Source organism: Archocentrus centrarchus, chromosome 17 (assembly GCF_007364275.1).
Source record: "Archocentrus centrarchus isolate MPI-CPG fArcCen1 chromosome 17, fArcCen1, whole genome shotgun sequence".
In the NCBI taxonomy this organism is placed as follows: domain Eukaryota; kingdom Metazoa; phylum Chordata; class Actinopteri; order Cichliformes; family Cichlidae; genus Archocentrus; species Archocentrus centrarchus.
In genome coordinates, this window is record NC_044362.1 from 20,800,758 (window position 1) to 20,826,502 (window position 25,745).

The 25,745-nt window shown below is 37.9% G+C and overlaps 1 protein-coding gene across 1 annotated transcript in view; it reads right to left on the reverse strand.

The window, feature by feature from the left end:
- The window catches only part of LOC115795641 (corticotropin-releasing factor receptor 2), a 42,246-nt gene extending 18,348 nt beyond the window's left edge, over positions 1 to 23,898 (reverse strand). The window contains 9 exon segments of the mRNA XM_030751636.1: positions 184 to 275; positions 277 to 335; positions 425 to 465; positions 468 to 541; positions 3,560 to 3,644; positions 3,647 to 3,665; positions 4,622 to 4,707; positions 23,463 to 23,582; positions 23,701 to 23,898. Of these exon segments, the coding sequence (XP_030607496.1) occupies positions 184 to 275; positions 277 to 335; positions 425 to 465; positions 468 to 541; positions 3,560 to 3,644; positions 3,647 to 3,665; positions 4,622 to 4,707; positions 23,463 to 23,582; positions 23,701 to 23,821 (697 nt within the window). The 5' untranslated portion in view covers positions 23,822 to 23,898.
- Between the last annotated feature and the right edge of the window lie 1,847 nt (positions 23,899 to 25,745).

The following is a 25,745-nucleotide window of genomic DNA, read 5'->3' on the forward strand; positions in this document are numbered from 1 at the left end:
AACTTTGTGTTATTTGGTTTCATTTTTATTTATGACCAGAACATGTATATTAATTCCTGACAATGTTTTGAATAAAATATGTAAAGCACATTGAGTTGTCATAGTGTATGAAATATGTTTTACAAAAAACTTGCCTTGAGCTGAGCGTAGCATGACAAATGCAGTGATAAGAATCATACTTACACCACCCGATAAAGAGGAAGACCCACTTTCTCAGCTTATCTGTTGAATACGTCATTACAATGGCTGTGTGGAGGTAGCATCCCTCAACAACATCCAGAAAAGTTTGTCACCAAAAAGTAGTTGTATATTGTTGTAATTAAGCGACACCAAGGCTGAAAAAGAGAAAGAATTTAAAGACTTTGTATTAGTAAATTAATACCTTACAATACTTTCAAGCCCCATAACACATCAATGCTGTTACCTCATTGCTCTCATGGATATTGTGGTCAATCAGCTGAAGCAAAACCACATAACATTCCTCAGTATGAAGGTGGTGATCAAGTTCCAGTGTATGATGTTTCGCAGACATCGTATGCTCCTAAACCAAGATGGAGATGGTTTATTAAAATGTTTTCAAAATTAAGTCAAGTCAATTCATTTATCTAGCACATTTAAGCAGGAGACAGTGGCCAAAGTGTTGCACAACTAGAAAAATTATCACAGAAACAATACAAAAACAGTTTAAGAACAGCAAAAATAAGAGTAGTAACTTAATTAAAAATAGAGTAATAAAATAAAATAAAATAGCAAAGAGATGCACTGGGGAAATGACACAATAAACTGAAACAAATCTGAATGACTATTGGACATGACTTCACGACTGAAAAGACTGTTGAGGAAGACAAACTATTTGAGGAGGGAGAAGATTCCATAGTTTTCCAGCACTGCGACTGAGAATGTCGAGTCGCTGTAAAGGCCAATCTGGAATTTCGAATTACTAGAAGCTGCTGATTAATGGACCTAAGTGTAAAAGCGTGGACATAGGGTTGTAAAAGGTCTAACAGATAACCTTGCAAGCACTTATATAATTATTAATACAATATTTTGTAACTGTACTTAAAAGGAAACCAGTGCAACAATTTTAAGAATGGGCGAAATGCAATCATGCTTCCGTGTACCTGTCAGGAGTCTGGCAGCAGCATTTTGAACCAGCTGTAACCGTGGTATTAGTGTTTTACTCAGTCTGACATATAACAAATTGCAGTAATGCAGTCTTGATGTAATAAAGCATGAATGACTTTCTCTGGGTCATTGATAGAAATAAATTGTTTAATTTTATTTGAAAGTCTTAATTGGAAAAAAAAATGGCTTTAAAAACTTATTTGATCTGTGAGCCAAATTTTAAAAAGGAATTATAGACAATAACAAGATTTTTTTTTTACCTGAGGTTTAAAATATGATGCCAGGGGCTCGAGGTCTGAGGGGTGATGGAAAGTGTAACTGCCTGCCGACGAGTGAGATGAATCACTAAAATTTCACTTTTGTTTTCATTAAGTTTAAGGAAATTTTGTGAGAGTCAGGATTTAACCTCATCTACACCGCAGGTTAATGGATTTGTAGAGGAGCTGGTGACTCGTTTAAGAGGCAGTTATATCAGTATCATCAGCATAAAAGTGCCAAGCAACATGTCTTTTAAATATAGAACCAAGTGGCAGAATATGCAGTGAAAACAGAATTAGACCCAGAATAGAACCCAGAGGTACGCCACAGGTTAAGGGGGCAGTGTTAGAAGAGTAACTGCCAGTGGTGACAGAAAAAGACAAAGCCATATATGACTTAAACCACTTCAGGGCAGTGCTATGTATACCAATACTTTGCTCAAAACATGAAATCAAGATTTTGTGGCACACTTTATCAAATGCAACGGTAAGATCCAGTGAAACAATTACAGCAGAGTCACCAGCATCAACAATACATAAAAGGTCATTGACAACTCTTAAAAGAAGAGATTCTGTGCTGTGATGGAATTTAGAACCAGGTGGAAAAACATCATCAATATCATTGTTATGTAAGAAGGACTGCAGCTGCTGGAAAACCGAAAACCAGTACTTTAGATAGAAAGGGAAGAGTAGGGATTGGCCAAAAATTTGATGGATGTGCAGGGTCAAGATTTATTTTCCTGATGAGACGTAAAATGCATGTTTAAAGTGGGTTAGCAGCATCCCTGAGACTAAACAGGCATTTATCATTTTTAAAGTTGATGACCCAATTACATGAAAAACAGACGAGAGGAAATAATGTTTGATTTACACGTAGTAGGCTTTAACCAGTCAACAACATTAGTTCGGGCAGAAAGTGAAACCGAATGCAGCACTGAAGGTAGAAGAACTGAGAGGATCATTATTGTACTGTATTGCAGCATTAGTTCTGAGAAGGAAGATCGATCTTAACAACAATAAAATTTTAGAAAGCTGTCACACAGTGAAGGAGACATACTTGGACAGAACTGAAAGCACTGAAGTATTTGTTTTTTGAGGACTTGACAGCCCCCTGATATTTGTTTAGAGAATTTCTTCCAATGTAATAACACACTTGCAATTTGTCTTTTTTCCACTTTGTTTCTTCTGTTCTACATTGTTTGTCTAAATGTCTAAAGTTTAACAATAAAGGACGGTTTATTCATAGTAACATGACATTAAAGGCAGGAATATTGGCAGAATATTTTTGTACTTGGTGTAAGACTGCTGTAATTGTTTGCTCGGTTATTGGCTTTTACACCTTTGATCAATTTTCTGGTGGTTCTATAATTGTAGAGAGTGTGTGAAAGCAAAGTCATTTTTAGCCCAATCAATTTTTTCCAGTTGGCAGTTCCTGGCAGTTTGTAGGCAATCATCACTAGATTAGGTTATAACTACAGAAAACTTCATGATAAACTGAAAGTGTACTAACTCTTGAAATGCATGTATAATGTTTGTGTGTTCAAATCTGACACAGTTCTGACTCAGGGAGCAGACACTTTCATGCAAATTGGGGGTTTTATATCAAAAAATTCAGATACCTTCAGCTTTAAAGAGCTGCTGAAAGTTAATCTTTGACTTTTAGTTACAGGTGATTCTTCAAATGAATGCCCCAAAACACCCAATGAGAAACTTATATGTGGAGAAGTAGTTCCAGATTTTTCTATCAAATCTAGGGAGATTTAATCTCAGAAGACAAAAACTATTTTGGTCTCCAAGCTAAAATAATCGTTATTTGCTTTCAGAAGCCTATATTGATCTAACCACAGCACACAAATCTCAGGATGTTTGGTGTTTGCCCTTTTTTGTCATAACTGATGTAGTGAGTGGGAGTGTATGTGTGTGTGCGTGTGCCTGTGCGTGTGTTTTCAAGCCAGGGTTTGAAAAGAGATAGAGATTCAAAAAGAAGTGTTGGGAAACACACATTAGGCTCTTCTTTGCCCAAGTGGTCCAGCGAAGCTGAGCTGCAGAGTTCTATTCATTTGACATAAGCGAGTTAATGATAAGCGGTCTGAATATGACGTGACTTTCACTGATTGTCTTCCATGAGGTCTCATGCACACAGGACATGTTTAAATATGCACTATTTTTGTACTTGCCTTAAGCACAAGAAGAGAATGAAGGCCACGACAAGAGCTCCCACAGAGATACAATGGCCTAAGTAGTTGATGATCAGCGCTATTTATAATGCATCGGATATTTTCTCTCTGAAAGACAGCACATGAATTCCTTCTTTAGTGTTATAGCTGGAATAAAAGAACAAAGACAAAGCAATATATAAACACACTGGAAGAGCCTATCTAGTGTGTGTGCTTAACAAGAGTGACTTTCCCTCCAAATCTTTGATGTTAATGCATGTTCAATGTACTAATGGGTCGTCACAAGTAATTACATGCTTAGGTGTCGTGACACAGCAGCAGAGGAATCAAGAGGCAGTGGCATGCAGAGTGCATTCAAAGCCAAGCTTTTACATTACCGATGCAAATGATCACTCATGTTTAATGAAGCAGTTAGTAAAGTATTCTATGCTTGGATGACAATGTTATTTATTTATTTATTTTGTCTTTTAAACAGCTTCATTTGCAAACATTATTGTGCGAGTAATGATCCCACATTGGTGAGTAAATATATGTTTCCCTTTGGCTGCAGGTAAACTATTTCAGTCCGAGATTTTTGAACTTAATGGCAAGAGAATGATAACAAAAACATCAATTGGTGTGACAGAGTTGTCTCTACAGTACATCTTTTCAGCTGTTTCGCTGTCTATCTAGGCTTCATTGTACTGAGGTTTAACTATGAATAAAAAAGCAAATGTCATTGACATACTTCAGTCTTGGCTTAAAATTATCTAAGAATGTAGAGCGAGACCCAGAAACACGCAGAATCAGAGCCACGGTACGAGGTAATCAGGCCAAAACGTGCTACATACAGTACATTACTCTTACAGTTTGTCATCCGGCTTTGTTTACAAGACACAGGCAAGACTGCATGAATGTATTTGTAATCCGAAAACAGTGTTTAACAGTGTGGAAAATGCGGTTCAGCGCCGTTCATTTTCATTGCTACACCTGATTGCAATTTTTCCGATGATGATGAGAATTTATCTGAGATGCTTTACAGAGTGGAGGACAGTGGGGTCACTCCTGTGTCACCACACCTACCTTTTCCTCCAAAATGGGTTCACAACTGGAGTAATTACTCTTCAGTGCCCATGTCCCATTATCCATACATTCCCTGTAAGCGCTCCCTGCAAGAAAAGAGAAATGCAGCCAAGAAAACAGTAAAACTGTGGCACTGTTTTAAGCATTATTGTTTTAAAAAGCACGCTGCGCTATAAAGATAAACACAGATTATACATACTCATTAAGGAGCATTGTAATCAGTCAGTGCTGGCATAAACCAGTGATTTGCTGTTGTAGTAAAGTATTTGCCAAGTAGGTAAGCTAAACCATCCTTGTAATTTCTTCACAGCTCAGTTCAAAGTTGAGCGCTACTATCCGTCTGACTCTCACCCAGAATACCAATTTAGAAATACACATTTTTATTCATGGGATGGAAATGCAAAGCCTCTTACTCTGTCAGTTTATTTGCATATCTCTTAAAACCTGATTCCCATAATCAACTTTGAACAGAATTCTTCGTTTTGAAGTTCCTCAGTTTGCATTCAGTGGGCTTTTTATCTCTTTAACACTGAGAAATGTATAGGGACCAGATGGAAACACAGTGGAAGGTTTTTGTCTTATATTTTATTATTATAACCAAGCCAGTTAAAGTATTGAGTTAATCCACTTTTTGGGATTTTAACATCATTATTTACTTCTATCAGAAGCCATCTGCATAATACGGTTTTCAAAATCCATAAAAAAATAGAGTTTCAGTGTGCATTCACTATTATTATTATTATTATTATTATTAAATGGTTTTGATATTTTTCCTGAATACAAGCATAGATAATAAATGTATTCATCTCAATGTTTAGAAAGCTGTATATTACTTTTCCCCTGGGGATTATTGGTTTAGATAATCATATCCAACTGTAAACTGTAATGTTCATATTAACTCATCCTAATTCAAACATTCTTGTCAACAACAGAGCAGAAAGTGAGGAAAACATCCACCTCAAAAATGCTACAATAACTTTGAAGCAGTGGCGGGAACAGAGTAATATCCTTTGCATTCAATTTAATGTTATATAATGTGACATTTTTGCTGTTTGACAGCAGAGAGCACAAAACTGCTTGTGGCAGCTATACAAGACAAGGCGATGTAAGATTTAAAATGAGCTTGGTCTAAGCTCTTCACTTGACTGATGGCAACATATTGTGACTGCAAAATGTTCTGTCCTGTTCGTGAGGGAAAATCCTAATTCTCAGCCATGTGAGAGGGATGTACATGTGCAGGCATAGTAAAACAATGGCATCAGTGCTATAAGACACTTTTTTTTGACATACTCTAAAACAGTATGCATAGTCTGAAAACTGCCTCAGTGTGTTTATTGATCAAGTGCCATGTGGCATTCATAAAGTCCCCATGTGTTTAAGCCTGCATATCTGCAGGGTTTAAAGTTTGATTCAAATAAATGAGAGAGCCTGGATGGGTTTCTTTTGTAAATTTGTTGTTTTTACAAGCATTGAAGACATCAAGGATTTCCAAGAGGAGCATTATTTCAACAAACTACATTCATTTGGAGGCAATATGCATAAAATAGATGAAAAAGTTCATTTCTGTAGGAAGAAAAGGAAGATGACAGAAGTACCCCTCAGTATTCAGCGGTCATGATAGTTGCTTAAAAGGCACAGAAAAGAGTGCTTGTAATCTAAAAAAAATGTTTTGAGTGCTCAGTTACAGCCATTGATTAACATATGATCAACACATTTTTTTGCAGACTGATATATAACAGAATCTGGAAGGGGTGAGTATTAAATACTGCATCACCAGGTTTGTGTCCAGGTCCCAGTTATGAAGCACAATGCCAAGATACTTTAAAAACATCAAATGCCTTCACTGTGTAGTGCCATCATAACAGCTTCACTCATTATCTGTAGCTTGCTATCTACCTTATTGGTCTACTGTGAAGGTTCTCGTGAGAGCAAACTTTAATCTCACTGAGCTAACAAAATGGAACATCAAAATATATATATATTTTTTTAATTGTCTCATGATTATAACAAAAGAACAGTAATCACAGGTGTCTCGGTTACTTTTGAAATAAAATGGAAATAAAGCTGAAAGTCAGTATCATGACATCAACAGGATACGTGCAATATTTAAAGGTATTAACAGCTAAAATTCTTCCAGACACTTTTGATTCATTGTTTTTAATCTGTGTAAAAACATATTTTAAAATCTCATCAGAATCAGAATCAGAAGGTTTTATTGCCATATGGGTGAACAGGTTCACAGCATTAGGAAATTGCTGCGGTACTTCGTGCTTACAGAAAAAAAACAAAAAAAACAAATAAGTATAAAAACTATAAGACAATATACAAGTATACAAATTGCAAATATACAGAGATATTAGAGCTATAACTATAGCACAATATTACAAAATTACAAAATATACAGTGCAGAGACTAATTAAAAGATAAAAGAATGTAGACTATATTCCACTAATATGTACATCAGTGCAATCAGACAGGTGCATAGACATAGGGTCTCAGCGTTTGTGGAGGGTGGTGGTAACAGTCTTAGGGTAATTGTTCATGAGTCCAACAGCAGAGGGGAAGAAACTGTTCTTATGGCGGGAGGTTCTGTCCGTATGGACCGTAGCCTCCTGCCTGAGGGGAGAGGGTCAAAAAGTCTGTGCCCAGACTTTTGACCCACCTTAATATTAATAGTAAATGACACCCTCAAACAGCCTAACTATTATTATAGCAGCAACACAAAGTACTTTCCAGTTACTTTCCAAATAGCCTACTATGTTTGCGAGTCAAGCAGTGATGGCGAAGAAACAGAGGGAGGGGAGCAGGTTGTGGATTTCTCCCTGTGAGCTACACCACTGAGGCAGGACTAATTCAAAGCACTGGTGCAGGGAGAGCACATTTCTGACAAACCATCTGTGCATTGGCCATGATGAGGCTATTTTCTTCACATTATCCTTATAGGGTATTACACTCCAGCAGTAAAAAAAAAAAAATCTCTAAATGACTCATTCTGTGAGTTTGGGAGGAGGCCACCATGTGAGGTGCTAACAGTGCTGTAAGCAACTTAACGCTGACCACACTCCACTGGGGTAAAGATGCACAAGAAGATGGAAGACATGTACAACTTCCAACTGACATACTCTGTGCCAACAATGCCCACCTCTTCAGCTAGCCGCTCCACCAACTTACTTGTGTTTCTCGGAGGCACAAATAAGCAAACAAACACCGTACAACTACTCAAAGATTAGAAAAATGGAAGCTCCAAATTCGGAAAGGAGCTTTTAAATTTTGTGTGGATTGGTTGTTCATGTGTAAGTGTTCAGATGGAGGATTCAAAGCACTTAAGATTGTTTGATCTTGATTGAAGTTATAAAATTAAACTGGAAAAAAAAAATCCTAATCTGAAGAACAAATCAGCATCTCTTCACCCCTTCTAAACTTGACCTGTTTCTTTTATCCGTGAACTATACCAACAAACACAAATAGTTCACTTGCACAAGCCTGCCTTTCTTTTTGTTGTATTTGATTACTCTGACCTTCTCTTATCCAGGAGGTTGGTTTCCTGAGGGAGGTACTCAAACAAAAAAGAAAAAAAAACTTGACACGACTTTTACGCCTCCTCAAAAGACCAAGCTGCTCTTTATAGATTATCAAAATTACCCACTTGTTCTGCTGTTCTGAGAAATAGTCACTAAAACTGAGGCTTTTTATGTGGGTAGATTTCAAAATATAGTGAAGTTGAAAGGCTAAAATATCCAAAAAACTGAGTGAAAGCAACACATAAAAGCCATGCACCTGAGCGCAGTTACAGCAGCTTTTACTTCAAGCCATATGAAATTTGATTTCATGAGCTGGGTAGGTGGATAAACTAGGCCATAAATACATGTGAATCTCATAGCTCATTGCACTTTGATATTTTATTCAGGCAGCAAGAACTGGAGCAAACCTGCCATATTACAGACAGCTAGATAAGAGCGAAGAAAGGAAAGTCAAGAGAATTAAAAAAAAAAAAAATTACTTATTTTTTAGCCAATTAGTCCAATAAATAGTTTTTGGTGAATTGTGGTCCCAGTTTAACATATTTATTAAAGTGTGGCTGCTGTGGGCCTCCACAAGAGGCACACGGACGTGTACTTAAGTCTCTTTTAGTTTTGGAAAGGATAACTCGGATGGAATGAAAGGGGGATATCACTCATTCTGTGCACTGTTTTTTTAAAATCTGACTATTATGAGGTCAGTGGTGACACAATCTTAAATCAGTAGCATTCTCTTTTACACCTTGTTTCCACATCAAAGAATGTGATTGAATAAGCAACCTCGTTTCATTGTTTGCATCTGCGCTTTTTGATTTTGCTCAACAAATTTATTAGACTACCACCCAGTTTAAGGTTTATGCCACAGCTGTCCTAAATTAACACTTTTGTAATTACCAAAATAATTGTTTATGTTTCTGTAATGGTTAATCCACCAGTATGCACAAGCTCTGACTATCTAACTAACATAACTATTGGTCTTGCTTACCGAAAGTGATATATTGTAGTCCATTAATTTGTCATGCTCTCTCTGTACCATTTGCTTTCCCACCGTGTGTCCTTTTTTCCCTCCCCTCTTCTTTTTGTCTCTTGTTTTATTTTCCATCTCTGCTGTGTTGCATCTGTGTTTGTGAGTGGTATATGTGATGCCTTCCATCTCCCACTCTCCTGGCTCCACTCCAATCAGTGTGCGCACCTGTGGTTCAACCTCTCAATTTTGTGCAGTATGCCCTTGTCTCCAGTCATTGCCCGCTAGAGCTTTCTAACTGCTGCTGTAGTAGTTATGCTAAGGCCTTGTATTCTGCTTATGTCTTTTGCTCAGAACTAATTGACCTCTGTCATGTTTAGAACTGCAAAACTAGTCCCTGCCCACCCAAGCTTCGACTCGTCAGTTCATCTCCAGCAACAGAGGACTGATGGCAGTCACCTGCATGCCCACTCTCACGCAGGCTGCCACACAACACGCACGCTCTCTATCGCTGGCATCAGTCTCTGTCTGCCTCTCTGCCTCCACAGTCCTTCTCTAAAGAACCATCTCATCCGCATCCAGCTACTTAAGCATTCACAGTAAAAGCCTGGTTTGAGTCACTGCCAGTCTGAGTATGTCCTGCCTTTTGGTTCCAGAAATTCTTATCATCTTAATGTTTGGCCACAGGTTATCCCTGGATCAGTCGGGTTCTTTATTCAATATTTTAAACTTTTACCTTACAACATAAAGACCCCCAAGAAGGCTGTTGTAAACAGATGCTATATAACTGAATATATTATTTCATAACATTATTTTTATATTTATTTACACCTATTTGTGTGGAGCTGTTTTAAAATGTGGGTATTTGGGTTGCTTTTTAACATTGTCAGGATGGTTCCATTTTTGGGCTAGCATCACATGTTCTTTTTTTGTGTGTGTCAGTGACTGACCTAGCCCTTTTTGTCTTGCAAATGAGTCTTTTTCAAAGGGCATTTTTTTTCTTTTGATCACATGTCTCCCACAAGGAATTGCCCTAATTTGTATGTCAGCTCGAAACACATAAGAGAATACACTTGTGATTGACTTTTGCTGATGAAAGCAGGAAGTAAGCACTCCTTCTGTAGTTAAAAAAACATTATTAAAAATCAAAGAAAGGATCTCACTGCCTTCAGTTTCCAAAAATCATTTATATTTGACCCAGATGACCAGTGGTTCAGATCAGAAAAAGTTAGTCTTCAGTGAGCCTAACCCAACAACATTAACACGTCAGCACGACTGCATTAAAATGCAGCTGTTCCAAAGCCCTTCACTGACCTCAGTTTGATCAAAGACAACGTGGCAGCTAAACAACTTTCCAAAAAAAAAAAAATGTAGTGTCCTGTCCTTGTCACATTAATTCTGTTATACATTTTGTCAGAGGTGCTGATTCCTTTCAAATCAAAACAGTCTGGCTCTCTGGCATTATCAGCACACTCTGGAGCTGGATTACCTGAAATAAATCTCTGGGTGATTCATTCTATGACAGCACTAAAAACCCAGACTTTGTTAGATCAAAGTCAAGCATACATCAGTATTTAAACTCATTTCACAGATAAGACCTTTTTGGTGCCATTAAGCACTGAGCTTTTTGTGTTTTCACATGCATTTATGTTTACCAGTAGTCAATACATTAGCGCAGAAAGTGGGAAAAGGCGTGTCACCAGTTTCATTAAAAAGAATGTTTGGTTTTTAGTATTAAATCATCAAGATCCTTCTTTTTACTAAATGAAAAATTAGATGTTGCCACTATTAAAATTAAACCAATTCAAGCTTTAAAAGTTTATAAATCAAATACCCATTTAGCAGACTGTGATGAAAATCTCTGTTTTATAAGCAGACTCGTGTGAAATGTACGCACACTCATGACTTCTATAAAGGGAACAGCCCAAGGGAAGAAGTAGCTCATGCACAGTTGTGCTGCACACGGGCTTGTGCAGAGATGTTTCTGACATATTTTTGCTGACAAAATTAGTCATCCACTTCTACTGTACAACAGATCTTATAGCTTAAACGTATTTAACATCTTGAGAATATAGCCAACATGGGTGTAGATTTGGGTAGACAACAAAAAAATGTGTAAATATGTGTGTAAATATGTAGTAAAGCCATGAACACAGATGGTTACATTTAGTGCAGGGAATCTGTCTGAGTAGAAAATCCCACTGTAGCTTTAGTGTTTTCTCAGAGCGACTTTAAGCCTCAGTGTCATGCTCTTCCTCCTACAGCTGACAATTGAGATGGCAGCTGGAGATGTGGCTGTAGCAATGCTTCACTAGGTTTGCAGAGAGAAAATTCTCAGAACAACTGGGTCCAGGAACAGCCTCATGGGCCACCTAACCACACAAGCACGGGTTGGCCCCCACTGAGCTAATCAACAAAAGACATATGGGGCTACTCTAAAAGCTTTGGCAACAAGAGTTGTTCACCCAAACAGCAGCTGCTTGCTTGATGTCTTTATGCTGCATCTATGCTGGATACACAGAGCAGGAACATTTTTCTTTAAAATTTATGTGCAAAAATCTCATTTGTGCAGTACCAGTCAAAAGTTTGGACACACTCATTTGTGTCCAAACTTTTGGTATTGTATTTCTTTTTTTTTTTTTTTCCAACTTTATTTATTGAACATTTTAAACTTTAACAACCCCAAACATACAGTGTACAAAAAAAAAAAAACAGCTTACATAGTAAATAAGTGCAGATATTGTATGCCCAAATCCCACCCACCACCCCAAACCAAAGGTCAAACCAAAAAAAAAAACAAAAAAAAAAAAATTAATCATCCTCCACATCAAAAGTAATTTTCAAGGAGTCTGCATATTTCAAAAAGGGATCCCAAGTGTCATGAAAAGACTTTATCGATCCACACAATGAAAACCTGAGCTTCTCCAGTTTGAGGTTATAGAGTACTTCCTTGACCCAACGATTTTGTGAGGGGGGATGGGGGAGCTTCCAGTTCAACAAAATTAGTCTGCGGGCCAGGAGAGTGCTAAATGCCAAAGCCCGCTTTAGCATTTTTGGGACAGTTGCACAAAGAGGAGCACCGAAAATCGCTGATATGCAATTTGGGATAACAAGGAAATTATAAGCTTTACTTAAGAAGTCAAAAATATATGTCCAAAAAGGACTCAACTTGGGACATATCCAAAACATTTGGGCATGGTTGGCAGGAGAATGGTTACGTCTGCCACAAGCAGCATCAACAGTGTTAAACATTCTAGCCAGTCTGGCATTAGTGTAGTGGACTCTATAAAAAATCTTACACTGAATGAGCCTGTGACGTGCACAAATGGATGATGCGTGCACCAAGGATAAAGCTGAGTTCCACTGTTGCTCCGTGAACGTAACATTAAGGCTTTCCTCCCAGGCACTTTTTGTTGCAGTAAGGGTTGATAAAGATGTTGACCAAATAGATTTGTACAAGAGAGAAATACATCCTTTAACTACAGGGTCAGTAGAAAGAAGGGACTCTAACATGTTTTCTGGGGGACGATTGGGAAAATGAGGAAACAATTTTTTTAACAAAGTCCCTGACCTGGAAAATCAGAAAAGATGATTATTTGGGAGATTATAGGCAGTGGAAAGCTGTTCAAATGTACAAAATATTGTATTTCTTTAAGCTTGCTAAAAACCCAGGGTTTGGGAAATGGTTTGTCAAATAAATTTAATCAAGTTGTGAAATGATTCTTAGTGTAGGCAGGAAAGTCTAAATTACAATTAAATATTGTACAACTTTATCTCTTTAAGGACAAACAAGAAAAAATGCACTCGGACTTAAAAACAGCTTCACTGCTTTTTGAATTAAAAAAAAAAAAGTCGGAGTTGCTTTGCATCTTAGGTGTAGGTTGGATACATCACCTAATGATCACCAAATACTAAAAAATATGTACAGAAAATGTTTATAGCTATAACTACTTTGGTCCGGAAATTATATGAATTCATGTTAAAGGAAAAGCTTGGTCTCAAACAAACTAATACCAGTACCTCATGATTGCTGCAATTCAGCTGTGTTCTCATACGTATATAATTACTTAAGTATGTAATTACTTACTCTATTAGTGCATTATCTATAATAGAATCCAAAATTATATGCATTATTGTGCAAAACTCTTGAACCACAACTAATTTCTTCATATTTTGCCAGATATAGAATGAAATAAGGTGCAGTGATTTTTTGAATTATGTGAATTTTGAGTATGTACATGGAAATACAGCATATAAGGCATAAATAGAGTTTGTACAATTCCAGCAAGCTCGAAAATCAATATTTTAGTATGACCAGGTGGTCATACCAAAATAATGACTTTAAAGTATTCTTCAACACAGCCCGAGCTCTCTGAGGCAAGCTTTTTTTAAATTTCTTGAAGTAGTCTTTAGGAATAGTTCTCCAGGCTTCTTTCTTTCCAAAGCTCTTCTTCGGATGTTGGCTACATTTGGTTCCATTCTCTGTCAAGATGCTTTCACACTGCTTCAATAATGTTGATGTTCAGGCTCTAGGGAGGCCGATCAACGACTGATAGTGTTGCATTGTGCTTTTTTTCTATCCAGGTATGCTTTTACTGTATTTACAGTGTGTTTGAGACCATTGTCATGCTAAAAAATGAAGCTGTTGCCAATCAGATGCTTTCCAGATTGTATTGCGTGGTTATATTTCAGGCAGTATTTCTCTGTATTCATAATTCTAACAATTTTGACAGGATCTCAAATACCACTGGCTGAAATGCAGCCCCAAAGCATGACAGAGCTTCCACTGTGTTTTACCGATGGCCAATGGTCAGTGTTAAGTGGATTAACAATTTTTTAAAAATTCCAGGACTTGCTTGAACACGAGTTTTAAAAAAGTATCCAGTATCTTGAAAGCAAAATATAGAAAAGAGTGTGGCTCTAGACTTTTGCACAGCACTGTATATTTTAATCTCAGTTTTCCACTTTTGTTCAATTGAAGACACAGAAAAAAATCCAAGCAGAAAATTCACTTTCTTTCAGTTTTTATGCTAAAGTTGGTCACTCACGCTCACAGAACTTTAATATATACTTGATGTATTATTCTGATTTTTTTCAGCCCCATCCAGATACATTAAACAGTGATGCTGGTGATAATCTTAGTTTACATGTTCACTACACAGAAATAGTGTAGTTTTCATTGTAGTGTTTCAGCATATTTGTCTGGTAATATTATCATTTACTATAAAGCATCATTGTGCCTAAGTACAGGCTCTCACAGCCTATGAATACTCAGTTCTGTTAGTAAAACAACTAGTCTGTTTTCCCTTTATTAATCAAAATCTGCAGCAGTCTGTCAAGACATTATTGACATCTTTATTTCTTGCCAATATTTTCAATTGTCCCTGAGTTCAGATTGCCTGCAGCCGCTGACATTGAAAATAAGGGTTTCCTATAAAACAAATTGGAGAACAAACAAATAGTACTTATTTTATTTTAGTGTCACCCATTATCATAAAAGCGTAACACTTTCTATTATCTACCTTGAAAAAAATCGCTGCAGAATAAGAGATTGAGCAGCCTTGAAGAGTTTCTGCATGCAGAATAGCTCATTTAGTTTTGAGGCGAAATGAAGCAAAGACCTTGGAGTAGGTAATGGCAGGCAACTCAAGGTTACTGAGCGCTTGTGTAAGGTTCATCACAGTAATGAACACAGTACTGACAAGTTACAGAATAAATCCCTTATGAAGGGAGAAACAGAGGAACTAGTACTGGCACTGTATTTCACTTTAGATGCTTCACTAAATTTCAGAAATGAACTAATGAGAATGATCACATGGGTGCATACTGAACGTGGCAAGTATTAAGTCTGACTTGTTTAAACCCCGTACCATATGTTCTTTTCAAATGTGCTCAGTACTTGGGATTTTTTTACAGGCCAAATTTAAAGTTTAAAGAACCAGCTTTTCTCAGTTGAACATGAGAGGACAGATTTTGTTTAGTTTTCACACACACCAGGAGGGAGACAGTGAGACTACAACCAAGTATTACTCCTTCAATGTGAAGATTTTGTTTGTTTTGCTTCATTGTCAAATATGCAGATTTTGAAGGCTAAGGCAAAAAAAAAAAGAAAGTGTATGACCACCTCAGTTGGAGAACATATCAAAGGCCAGTGAGTGTTATTATTTATGGCAGTTTACTGCTGGCATAACTGATTGGTTCAACATCAGAAGACTGAAGAAACCAGCAAATACTCACATCTGAGAAATGGAGACCAGAGAAGTTTTGCTAGGTTGCACACAAGTGCTAGAATCTGATGATAAGAAACGAATAAAGTAAGCGCAATCAACTTTCGGTTTTCATAAAAAACATGAGTAGCAGCTTCACTGGGCATGCCTTATAAGTACCACACAATGAAAATTTGCTATGAAAGGGAGATTGTGCAGGGCTGTCAGTGTGTCTCCTCTTGTTTAGCAAGGACAACTGAATCTCTTAAAAAGCCTTGAGTAATGGCTACTGAAGCAGACAACCCAACAGAGCCCAAGGAAGAGATACTGGGTAATCTTTTACTCACAGCTGTGGCTCTTAAGCGTTCCTGTTTCTCTCCATGCCCTCTTGACATATTAGCTATAACTGCAAATGCAAACATTTTCTTGCCTGTTTGCCGTCAAACTCTCAACCCTCACAGCGATGCTGAAGCCAGCTGGTGAGAGAAAATTAGCAAAAAGCCTTGTACTACGACTATGTCCTTCGGGGAAACCAGGAAAGCATGAGGAAGATAATGAGAATATTACCCCACACTACACAAATGAAAAGCATGCAAGTACTGCCACGTTTTATAAGCACCTTATTCAAGTCTAATCACTGCTCAGTGAAATAACAAAAATGACTTTTCAGTCGGATTATAATCAAGGATTTTATTTGTCTTGGTCCTGTAGCCTTTGAACTTTACTTCCTCTGTCTCTTTGTTCCACACACAAAATTGTACACAGATCAGTCACAAAAGTGAAATCACTGACAAGTGAATTAAATCCCAAAGATAATCTTGTTATAGTACAATGTTCTGGGGGTTCACACTCATTAGCAACCAAAACAATGATGCAGACCAAGCACCCCCACCAAACATTGCAACACCACTCCCTGACAGAAGGTGCTTCTCCACTGCACATCGCAATTTGCAGAAACTAATTAGGACTACCTCAAGGAACAAAACAAAGAGCTCAAGGCATTTACCCAGAAATTCCCTAATTCCACTCTGATGAAGGGTCCGACTCACTAAGGCCTGCAGACTATGGGACAAATATGAATCAAAGGTGTATGAGCAAACATATGGTATATACCCACCTCTGGGGATTTACTATGGAGTAAATTTTGTGGAAAAAAAAAAAAAAGAGCCTGATACATATCAATATCACAGATTTTCTTTTGATGGATTCAGCAGTGCTGCACAGTTTTCTTTGATTTTAGACATATGGGCATTTTCTCACTTTAGACAGCAAAAGCAAAATGAGACTACAAAATGAATATCCCTGATACCCCAGTAGCTAGTTATTCTTGCACATACGCATGCAGAGCTCAAAATAGTAAGTAATGAACAAAAACTGGCTCACAATTCAAAGTGTGATGACAGTTATGAACTACAGGGAGATGCATCTCCAGAAGGAGACAGTAAGAAGGATGCAAGGTTAACTGACAATTTTTCATGGGTGGCAGTCGCACTGCAGGAGTCCCAGTGGTATACCTCTGTTAACAGGGACTGAGATTTTAAGGCATTTTTAACAAGAAAGCTGGTCCATCCTCTGAGTTTGGATGTGTGAAAATGCCACTATGAGATGGAGTGGGGACCATGAGAGTGGTAAATGAATTTGAGGCATCTACCAACACACAAATACAACACTAATATGAATATAGTTTTTTAGGAGATAGGGATGGAAATTTGTCATTTGGTCTCAAATGATAAAATTAAGGTGTTTGGACAGAAGAAAGACATACTATATCTACTGTATCACTATATACAGTAGCTAATGGATTTTGGGTGAAGACGGGTGGGAATGAAAATAAAATAAATAATAATGATAATAAGCAATAATGACATTCTTTGCAGATATTTGTATTATTTGGTATCTTAAGAATGTCTTTTGTACTTCAGCGTGGCATGTGTGGAGTGTGAACCAGTGGTGAGTGTAGGCTGGTGCTGATTGGACCCCCTCTGAGACTTGGTGTGCAATGGCTAGTGAAATGTTTGCAACACATACTGTCCTGAATTTGCTGATTGAACCTCTTACTCAGTCTCACCGTGGAGAAGGGGATCAAAGGTTTCAGAGGGCTGGATTCGCAGTAGGAGACATATTTTGCAGAGACCTGTGGTGCCATCATCAGACACAGCAAAGAAAAAATAGCACACATTGTGGCAGCCACATGTGCGTGATTCTCCGCATGAGAAACTACACATGAGATAGATTGCATCAGTAAGATAGGAGCCTAAAATAAGACATGATTTGAAAACACCTAAACAACTAAACACAACAGTAATATGACTGTTGACTGTCCACATGTAATTATTCGCAATTTCTTTTCACCGCTTTAAGAGGTAGGAAAATTAGTTTCGCATTAATCCTCCTCCGTCTAGGGACATGACAGCTCACAGACAAGAAGATGCAAAACAGCCACTACAGTCATTTAGACTGTCATTAAACTTAAGTGAGTCATTTGGTCATGCTGTGCAGTAAGCTTTTGACAAATAACGGAGGATTTCTTTTACACAGTCGTAGTCACACAACCAATCCTACTCAAAATATGCACTAGATTTTGAACCTTATGTCCATAGGTGTGTCTGCCACCATAGAATCTAAAACCATTTTTAATAGGGGATGTCTTAAAAAAGAAGTGTACTAATGCCAGTTTCATAATTAATGACAATGCCTGTCTATGTTTACCCACCACCTTATATTAGTGTCATGTTTGCCTCTGGAACACAAGGCACAGAATTAGCTCTGATTTAAAATAAAGCGACAGGCTGCATCCTCAACATGCAACACGACATCAGCTTCGCTCTCCGCTGTCAGCCTAAACCTGATACACAGCACGGCACTGATATGTCTCAGACTTTATTAACCCTGATAAGAGAATCAATAGAGCTCTATTGTAGACACACCTGCCCTGATTTTGATGTGTGTTGACTAGGAAGGTACATTATGTGCTAACAGGGTGTCTCCTATGTGAGAATGAACACACACTCACAGGGAAGAGGTGAATTTACAAGAACAATAGGAGCGATTCACTGAATAATTAAAGTTACTCTCTGGGTGAACAGAGAAAACACACAGGTCACACATTTTTTTAATTTAGCTTCCAAAATGAGTACTTCAGTACTGGTACCACTCTTCTGTACTGAACAGTTTGTCTTGCCTGAGGCTTCTTGATAGAAAGCTCATCATATAGTAGTTAGAAAGCAGACCATATCTAACAACTGTGGCCCAGCAGTGGTGATTTTCACCACTGAAAAACTGCATTGCAAAAAAAAAAACATGAACAGAGGAAAGTTTAAAAATGCATAAATGCTCTTAAGTCACTCTGCGCAGACATTAATATTTATACCAGATGAGAAGGGAAAGAATTTATAGCTACTTACCTGAACTGCCCCGCTAAGCCTCTTAAACTTCAAATTTTTGTAAAAGAATTGCAACATTTTGCCTACCTTACACTTACTCAGTTGTTCATTTGAAAGCCCCACAGAAAGCCTACATGGTTTCACACAAGAAACAGCTTTTATAACTTATACTGTTCAACAACAGGGAGTACAAAGCACAAGGGATTCACCTTAAAATATGGGTCATTCATTTCAGATATGCAGGCTGGTACAGAAGCATGAAATGTCTGGCTATTGGATATACCAGGCAAATGGAGGTGAATCTGCTGTTGGTTCTGTGGTCAGAGTGACTGACTTTGAAACGCACCTCGTTTGGCTTTAGTTTGCAAAATGCTGTGATGCAGTTTCACTGAGGTTTCACTGAGCTAATTTTTTTGCGTTTGTTAATTAACACCTGCTCATGGGATGTTAGGACTTACTTCTATTCTTAGTCTGACCTATTTTGTGGTTTATAATTTGTATTTATCCCTGACTGCAAATGAGGGCTACTAATGTGACCTAGAAGGATCAGAGTTCTCGCTTCCGTGGTCCATGATCACTTTGCTGTCAAAACACATAGAATCCTGAATTTTAGGTATCAGTTGTGAATAGTTTTATAATGGGTTCCCTGCTGTGTCGAACCACAATCGATTAAGTGTTCTGCTTTACTTTCTTTAATAGTGTGAACTTGAAACAATGCATTTATTGTAGCATGTCTGATATCCTAAAAAACTGAAAATCTGAATATTTTATATGACAAAAAAAAAAGGATTTGTTAACATAGGTAAAATAATCCAAGCATTTCTAAGCTTATTAGCGGCACATGTCAAATCTGTGTTAAAAATACAACAATGCATGTAATTATAAATGTTGGTGACAGTAGAAGAATAAAACCTGTAATCGGTGCTGTCACATGAACCAATCTCTATAATTAACTTAATCATCAAATCATTCATACAAGGGTTAAAAAAAAAAACAAAAAACCTGCAACCGCTTCTATTTAAATTCTGAACTGCACATATGTTCAATACATCAAATTTTCCAAAAATATTTTATTTACTCTTTGATTGTTGCATTCATTCATTGCTGGCCTCAATATCTAAACCTCAACCTGTCAAAAATCGAATATGGATTCACTGGGGTGCTATCAAATAAAAGTACATTGGACAAGGTGTCTTGATATAAGCTTTTCACACCAGTGGATAGAACCAATAGACATCCAGTTAATACTAAGCACCAGCATAGCAAAGTTGAATCAGCGCAGTGAGAGGTGATGTGGCAGACAGATAGATGATTGTGGGTGTGTACTGGAGGTTTAGTGGGTAATGACACTTTACCCGAGTCTATTATGGCAGTAACAGTTGCAATAAATGAAAAATCTAGATTTGGACACTGTTGCTTGGTGCGGGACCGTTATTTGGTGAAATGAATGGTGTTTGTTTTCTGAGTGCAGCAACAAGTTCATCTGTCTTATGACTAACACAGGAGTTACATAAAGTGACAGTGCTGGTGCGGTAGGGTTGTGATATGCTGTTCTCAGCTCTTAGCTAAACTGTTGGCTGACACAGATTAGTTCAGAAACTGCTCAGCCTGTCAAGCCAGCAGATTAAAACCATCCTCTTAGCGTATTGTTGGAATCAGAAGCAAAGTGAAAAGTATTATTCTGAAACTCTTTCCCCCACCCTGAAATTGACCAGATACTGTAAGTAATTTCTGCAAGCTGTGATGTATTTTCCAGTTAAGCAGTCTACAGGGGCTGTGTTAATAACTGTGTGATCCAGGGTGACATCCAGGACACCCAGGTGGTGGGTAGGGGTGGGTGAGAGAGCCTCAAAAGTATATCACAATAGTTCAAGGACATTTGCCATAATGAAAAAAAATATGGAACAATGTTGCAATCGGTGATTGCAGCTTGCAGGCAAAAGCATTTATTACTGCAAATAAAATGAAGGACATTTTCGGTCCTTTTTTTCCAATAAGCTACTGTCATTGATGACAGACTATCTAATTTGAAGCATGAATCTACTGAAATAAGGTGCCAGCAGCAGCAGTATTATAATGCAATAGTAGTGACACAGCATTCTATCCAATGATGCAGCATAAGTCAGTTGTAAGCACAAAAGTGGCCTAAGTGGTGTTTTCCCTGGAAATTGCTTAATGCTTTAGTTTAACAATAACTAAAGTAACTTAACTTTGTATCTGATCAGGAGCTGCACAATACTGTTATATAATAAAACTGAAACTGAAAAATATATTCTACCTGGGATGTTGTATCTTGGGTCAAGGTTTTTTTTAATCAGTTGCTTAAAGCCCTTTTTTTCCACCATGTAACCACATCAGTAATTTCCATCCACTGTTTGCTCCTCCTGTCATATGGAGTGCAGCTAGGGGGTGCAACTAGTGAGTTCTCCAGAGAGGCTCCGTCTGTTTACTTTTGGGCGATCCATCACCTGCTGCTCATATCGCCTCCTTGTATGCCTTCCTAGCCTGGTTGTACTCTATAGTGTGTTTTTGCCACAAGTGGGGAAACAAGTTTGTGGTTCCTGCTGAAGTTGCCACCTCTAGAAAGCAAAGTTGTCTTGCATATTTTGCAATGTCTCGTGGTGTGTTGGAGGATGTTTAAGTAGCTCTTTTTTTTTTTTTTTTTTACTAAATCTTCATTGGAGACAGACCTGCAGCTCTGACTGTCAGATATGTCTGGGCTTGTCTCGTTCTTGCGCACATTAGTAAATGTAAATGCATGGTGTTGCTATATGAGTGATATCACGATGACACTTTTTATCATGTAAAAATTTATACTGGTATTATTACGGACAATATGGCTCAGCCATAGTGGAGCCTAGAGAATGATTTGTTTACCCATATCATGATCTTTTGTCACCCTAACCAAGCAATCTTTCGATGAAAAGCTGGACTATTCACAAAAACAAAAGTAAAAAAAAGAAAACTGGCTCCAGACAAAACTCAAACCCCAGTCTCCCCATTAGAGGTCGGGTGTGTGAATGTTGACTTTGACGGACCTTTTAACCGGAAACACTCCAATACTTTTTTAGGAACACATACATGGCTTGTTTCTGATTGCAGGAACAAACAACTAACATGACTGTTTAGCTGGACCATTTTTCAGTTAATGTTGTTGGGCACTACAGCAGAGACGACTGATTACAACTTTATTAAGACTTGAATTCAATTTAAATTTTTTTTATATAGCACCAAATCTCAACAACAATTACCTCAAGGTGCTTAACCTTGTAAGACAAAGACCCAGCAGTAGTACAGAGAAAACCCAACAATCAGACAACCCGCTATGAGCAAGCACTAGGCAACAGTGGGAAGGAAAAACTCCCTCTTAACAGGAAGACACTTCAGCAAAACTAGGCTCAGGGAGGAGCATGTGCCACAGACTGGTTGAAGGTGAGGGGAGGGATACGGGAAAAAATACAAAAGGCTTGGTAACAGTATGAATTAAATTAAGAGAAAAACCTTGAAAACTCAAAGTTTTAATTCCAATGGGGGCTTCATCAAGTCAGCATATTGGTTGTTACTGGACTCATTTATATATTTTACTAGTTGTCAATTATAAAAATTTGAACATCTGACTAATTTAATAATAAAAATATGCAAAACTCAAGAGGCATCCGTTTTTTAAAAAATGCTCCAGCCTGAATGACCAAACCTCACTCAAAGGGACCTTTAAATAGAGGCACACAACTTGTTAAGGATAGAGACAGTTTTAAAGAAAGCAAACTTTTGCCATTATGGTTGTTGTAATAAACATGTTCATGGTTTAAATTAACTCTATATTTAAAAAAAAAAAACTTTTACTTCTTAGGCGTCAAATGGGAAATTAATATTGGGCCTTTGTTACATATGTTACAATAATACACACGTTTAAGGCTAAAAGTAGCACCGTGTATCATTTTAAATTAATGAAACACACAGTGGCCTCTGGTATTAAGGTGCAATATTTAGTTGACCCATTCATCCACCCTGCCCTCGTCCCAACGCAGACTTTCATTGTTACGCCTCACACCTTATATCGGCCAATAGAGGGTGCTGCTATAATAACAGTAATAACAATGGTTCTAACCTTGTGCAGAAACAACCTGTGGATTATTTTTTTTATGGGCGGTCAGTCTCAGTTTTACAGCAGAACACCCCCCCCCCCCCCTCTCTCTCTCTCTCTCTTTCTCTCTCTTTCTCTCTCTCTCCTGTAGTTATACTGCAATATCAATATCAACTTCACACTCAAGTAAAATCAAAATAAGAGATGTCCTCACATGCATGTCAGTAGTTTACAGAAGCTGGGATTTAAGTGATTTAAGGTGTGTTTGCCCTTTAAGTGCACACAAGCGGCTGTTCCAGAAACAGGAGGTGTAATAATGATCACTGATTCACGGTCTGCGCTGCTTTACACGAGAACGGGTGGGGGGGACTAATAACAAGCCGTTGGAAAAATGACCAAATTAGGCTAGAAATGAACATTCATATGATTACAGGCTAAATGAGAGATCATTAAGCTTCTAGATTTGTTTGTTATTGCTTATATTGACGGGGCGGTTCTTAAATTTGCACCATAAATCATTTTTGCCATTAAGTCTTGCTGTAATTAACACACCTGCTGATATTAAGAGTTTTTACTTGGCGCTATTTCTTTTTCCATAACTAACTAAACATTTGTGCACAAAATACGTCACAATTCCCCACACAAACACATGTTAAGGAACTTTTGCCATGATAAAACCGTCTTACTCGTTGTGTTGTACTTCACCCCATTAATGTACTCAGGGCAAGGTCTCTCTACAATCCTGCCACTGCTGCTCCGCGGCCAGCAGGTTCCAATCTCATCGGTGGTGGCATTGCAATATAAACCTTTTGGGGAAAAGACATTTAGGGGGGGGGGGGTAGTCGACACTTAGCTTTCCTTTTCAAGATGCAACAGCAACACATCTCAATACTAAACAAGGAAAATGAGGCAATTCCATCTTACCATCAGCGCTCAGCAATGACAATGAAGCGTTTTCCGAAAAAGTGTCCTGGAAAGCCTCCATTAAACTACAATTTAGGTCCCCGAGCTCTCCAAATATGATCTCATAAATAGTAGCATCCATAGTGCGAGCGGCCACTTTTAGCCTAAATAATGTGAGATTAATTTCAAGTCCGAGAGGAGATGGGCACACTGAGCCCAGCTGTGTTCGTGGGCATGTGAATCGGAGAAACGGTAAAGACAAGTAGAGAGCCCGGCGCGCCTTCTGGGGAGCGCGCGCCTGGCCAATCAGAAACGCGAATCCGCTCATCCCTCCACGTGAAAGACAGCCGTCACACCGCGCTGACCAGATCATGAGCTTTGTTACTCTGACATTTCACACCTGCTTCCCACCTGTCATGTTTATGTATGAAGAGAAAAGTCCCTGCGTTAGAAATTCAAAGCAGCGTGTGTGGGAGAGATTTGGAGTGAAATGTACAGCCAGGTTAGGTGTTGCTGCCAGTGAAACTTGAATGTGTACTGGAGAAACAAATGAAAGGAAAAGAAAAGCAACAGAAAACAATTTATATATATATATATATATATATATATATATATATATATATATATATATATATATATATATATATATATATATATATATATATATATATATATATCCCCAACCCTGATAAGGAGAGGAGAGGATGGATGGATGGATGGATGGATGGATGGATGGAAAACTGACAATTCCAAGGCAAAACGCTGAAAAGCAGACTGTCAAATGTCCCATAGTAATTAGACTCAAGGTGGTGTAAGGTGGGTTTTGCACCTGGGATGATGCCTTTGAGGTAATGTGTTCCTAAATAGCACTTTAAGGACCCAATGCTGCTCTTTAGGATGATGCAGAGCCTAATCTTGAATACTGTTTGGTTATGTCTGGACAAATTTTAGGCCTGGCGGTTTTGGATGATTTTTTTAATTTTTGATTTGGGTTGCTGTTTAAGTCATTTCCTGAAGTTCTCATGTGTTTTTGCTTTACTTCATTTTATTGCCCCTTTTGCACATACCACCCATTGCCTATTATGCAATATATATATATAAACCTTTCCAATTAGATGCTAGATTCTAGCCATTTCTTGGTTAGTTTCCACTGTGTTTTTTATTTTGAATTTTTCTGTATGCAAAAGGCCATACAGGCTCCCTGACCTGCGCTTCAACCAGAATCCCTTAAAGTTGGCTTTCATTGTCCCCAGATTTTCAGAATATTTGCCCTTTTTTGCTTTCCCCTTGTCTGTTCTGGTTATCTTGTGTTTGACCCTTGCTGTGATCATTAATCTTGGGATTTTTGGACTTTTACTTGCCCGTGGTGTTCTGCATTAGGGTTGTCTCCTCCTGTGAATCATTAAGAGGTTATCCAAGGACTGTAAAAGAAACAAATGTGCTCTTAGTAACAGAGAGACTGCAACTCTGGCATTAAAGTCTGACATTTGGACTCCAACCAATTACCTCAACAGAGGGATTTTTGTGAAAGTGAAACAATATCTTATCAGTTCCAAATGTGTGTCTGATATATTTTTCCCCATTCAGAGAACCCTGAAGTCATTTAATCACTTAAACAAATGGTGCAGCTGAGGGTAGTCTCTTTGATGACTGATGAAACTACAAACTAAATACAAAATATTATTGTGTACTTTAGGACTCACACTCAGAACTCCATTCATTTGTTGTAGAACAGAGCCTGATTTTGCACTTTTGCACAGTGAGTAGCCTTTTGCAAAGGTGAAAATAATTATGACCACAATGGCACTGATCATTTAGATCAACGCTCCCTGCCAGGTTTACAGTTTTGAGTACCTTTCAAATTATAGTATAGTTCATTTCACACATGACTGAATCAAAAGGAAGAGTGCTTGTCATTAGAGATGCTTTAAACAATTGTGATTTATTTATTTATTTTGCAACGCAAGTTTGATGTTTAAATTTCTGTGACACAAAGTGCTTCACACCTTTTCTCAGAACTATTTCCAATTATTTCTGGTAAATAGAGGGCAAAAAACGGTCTAAAT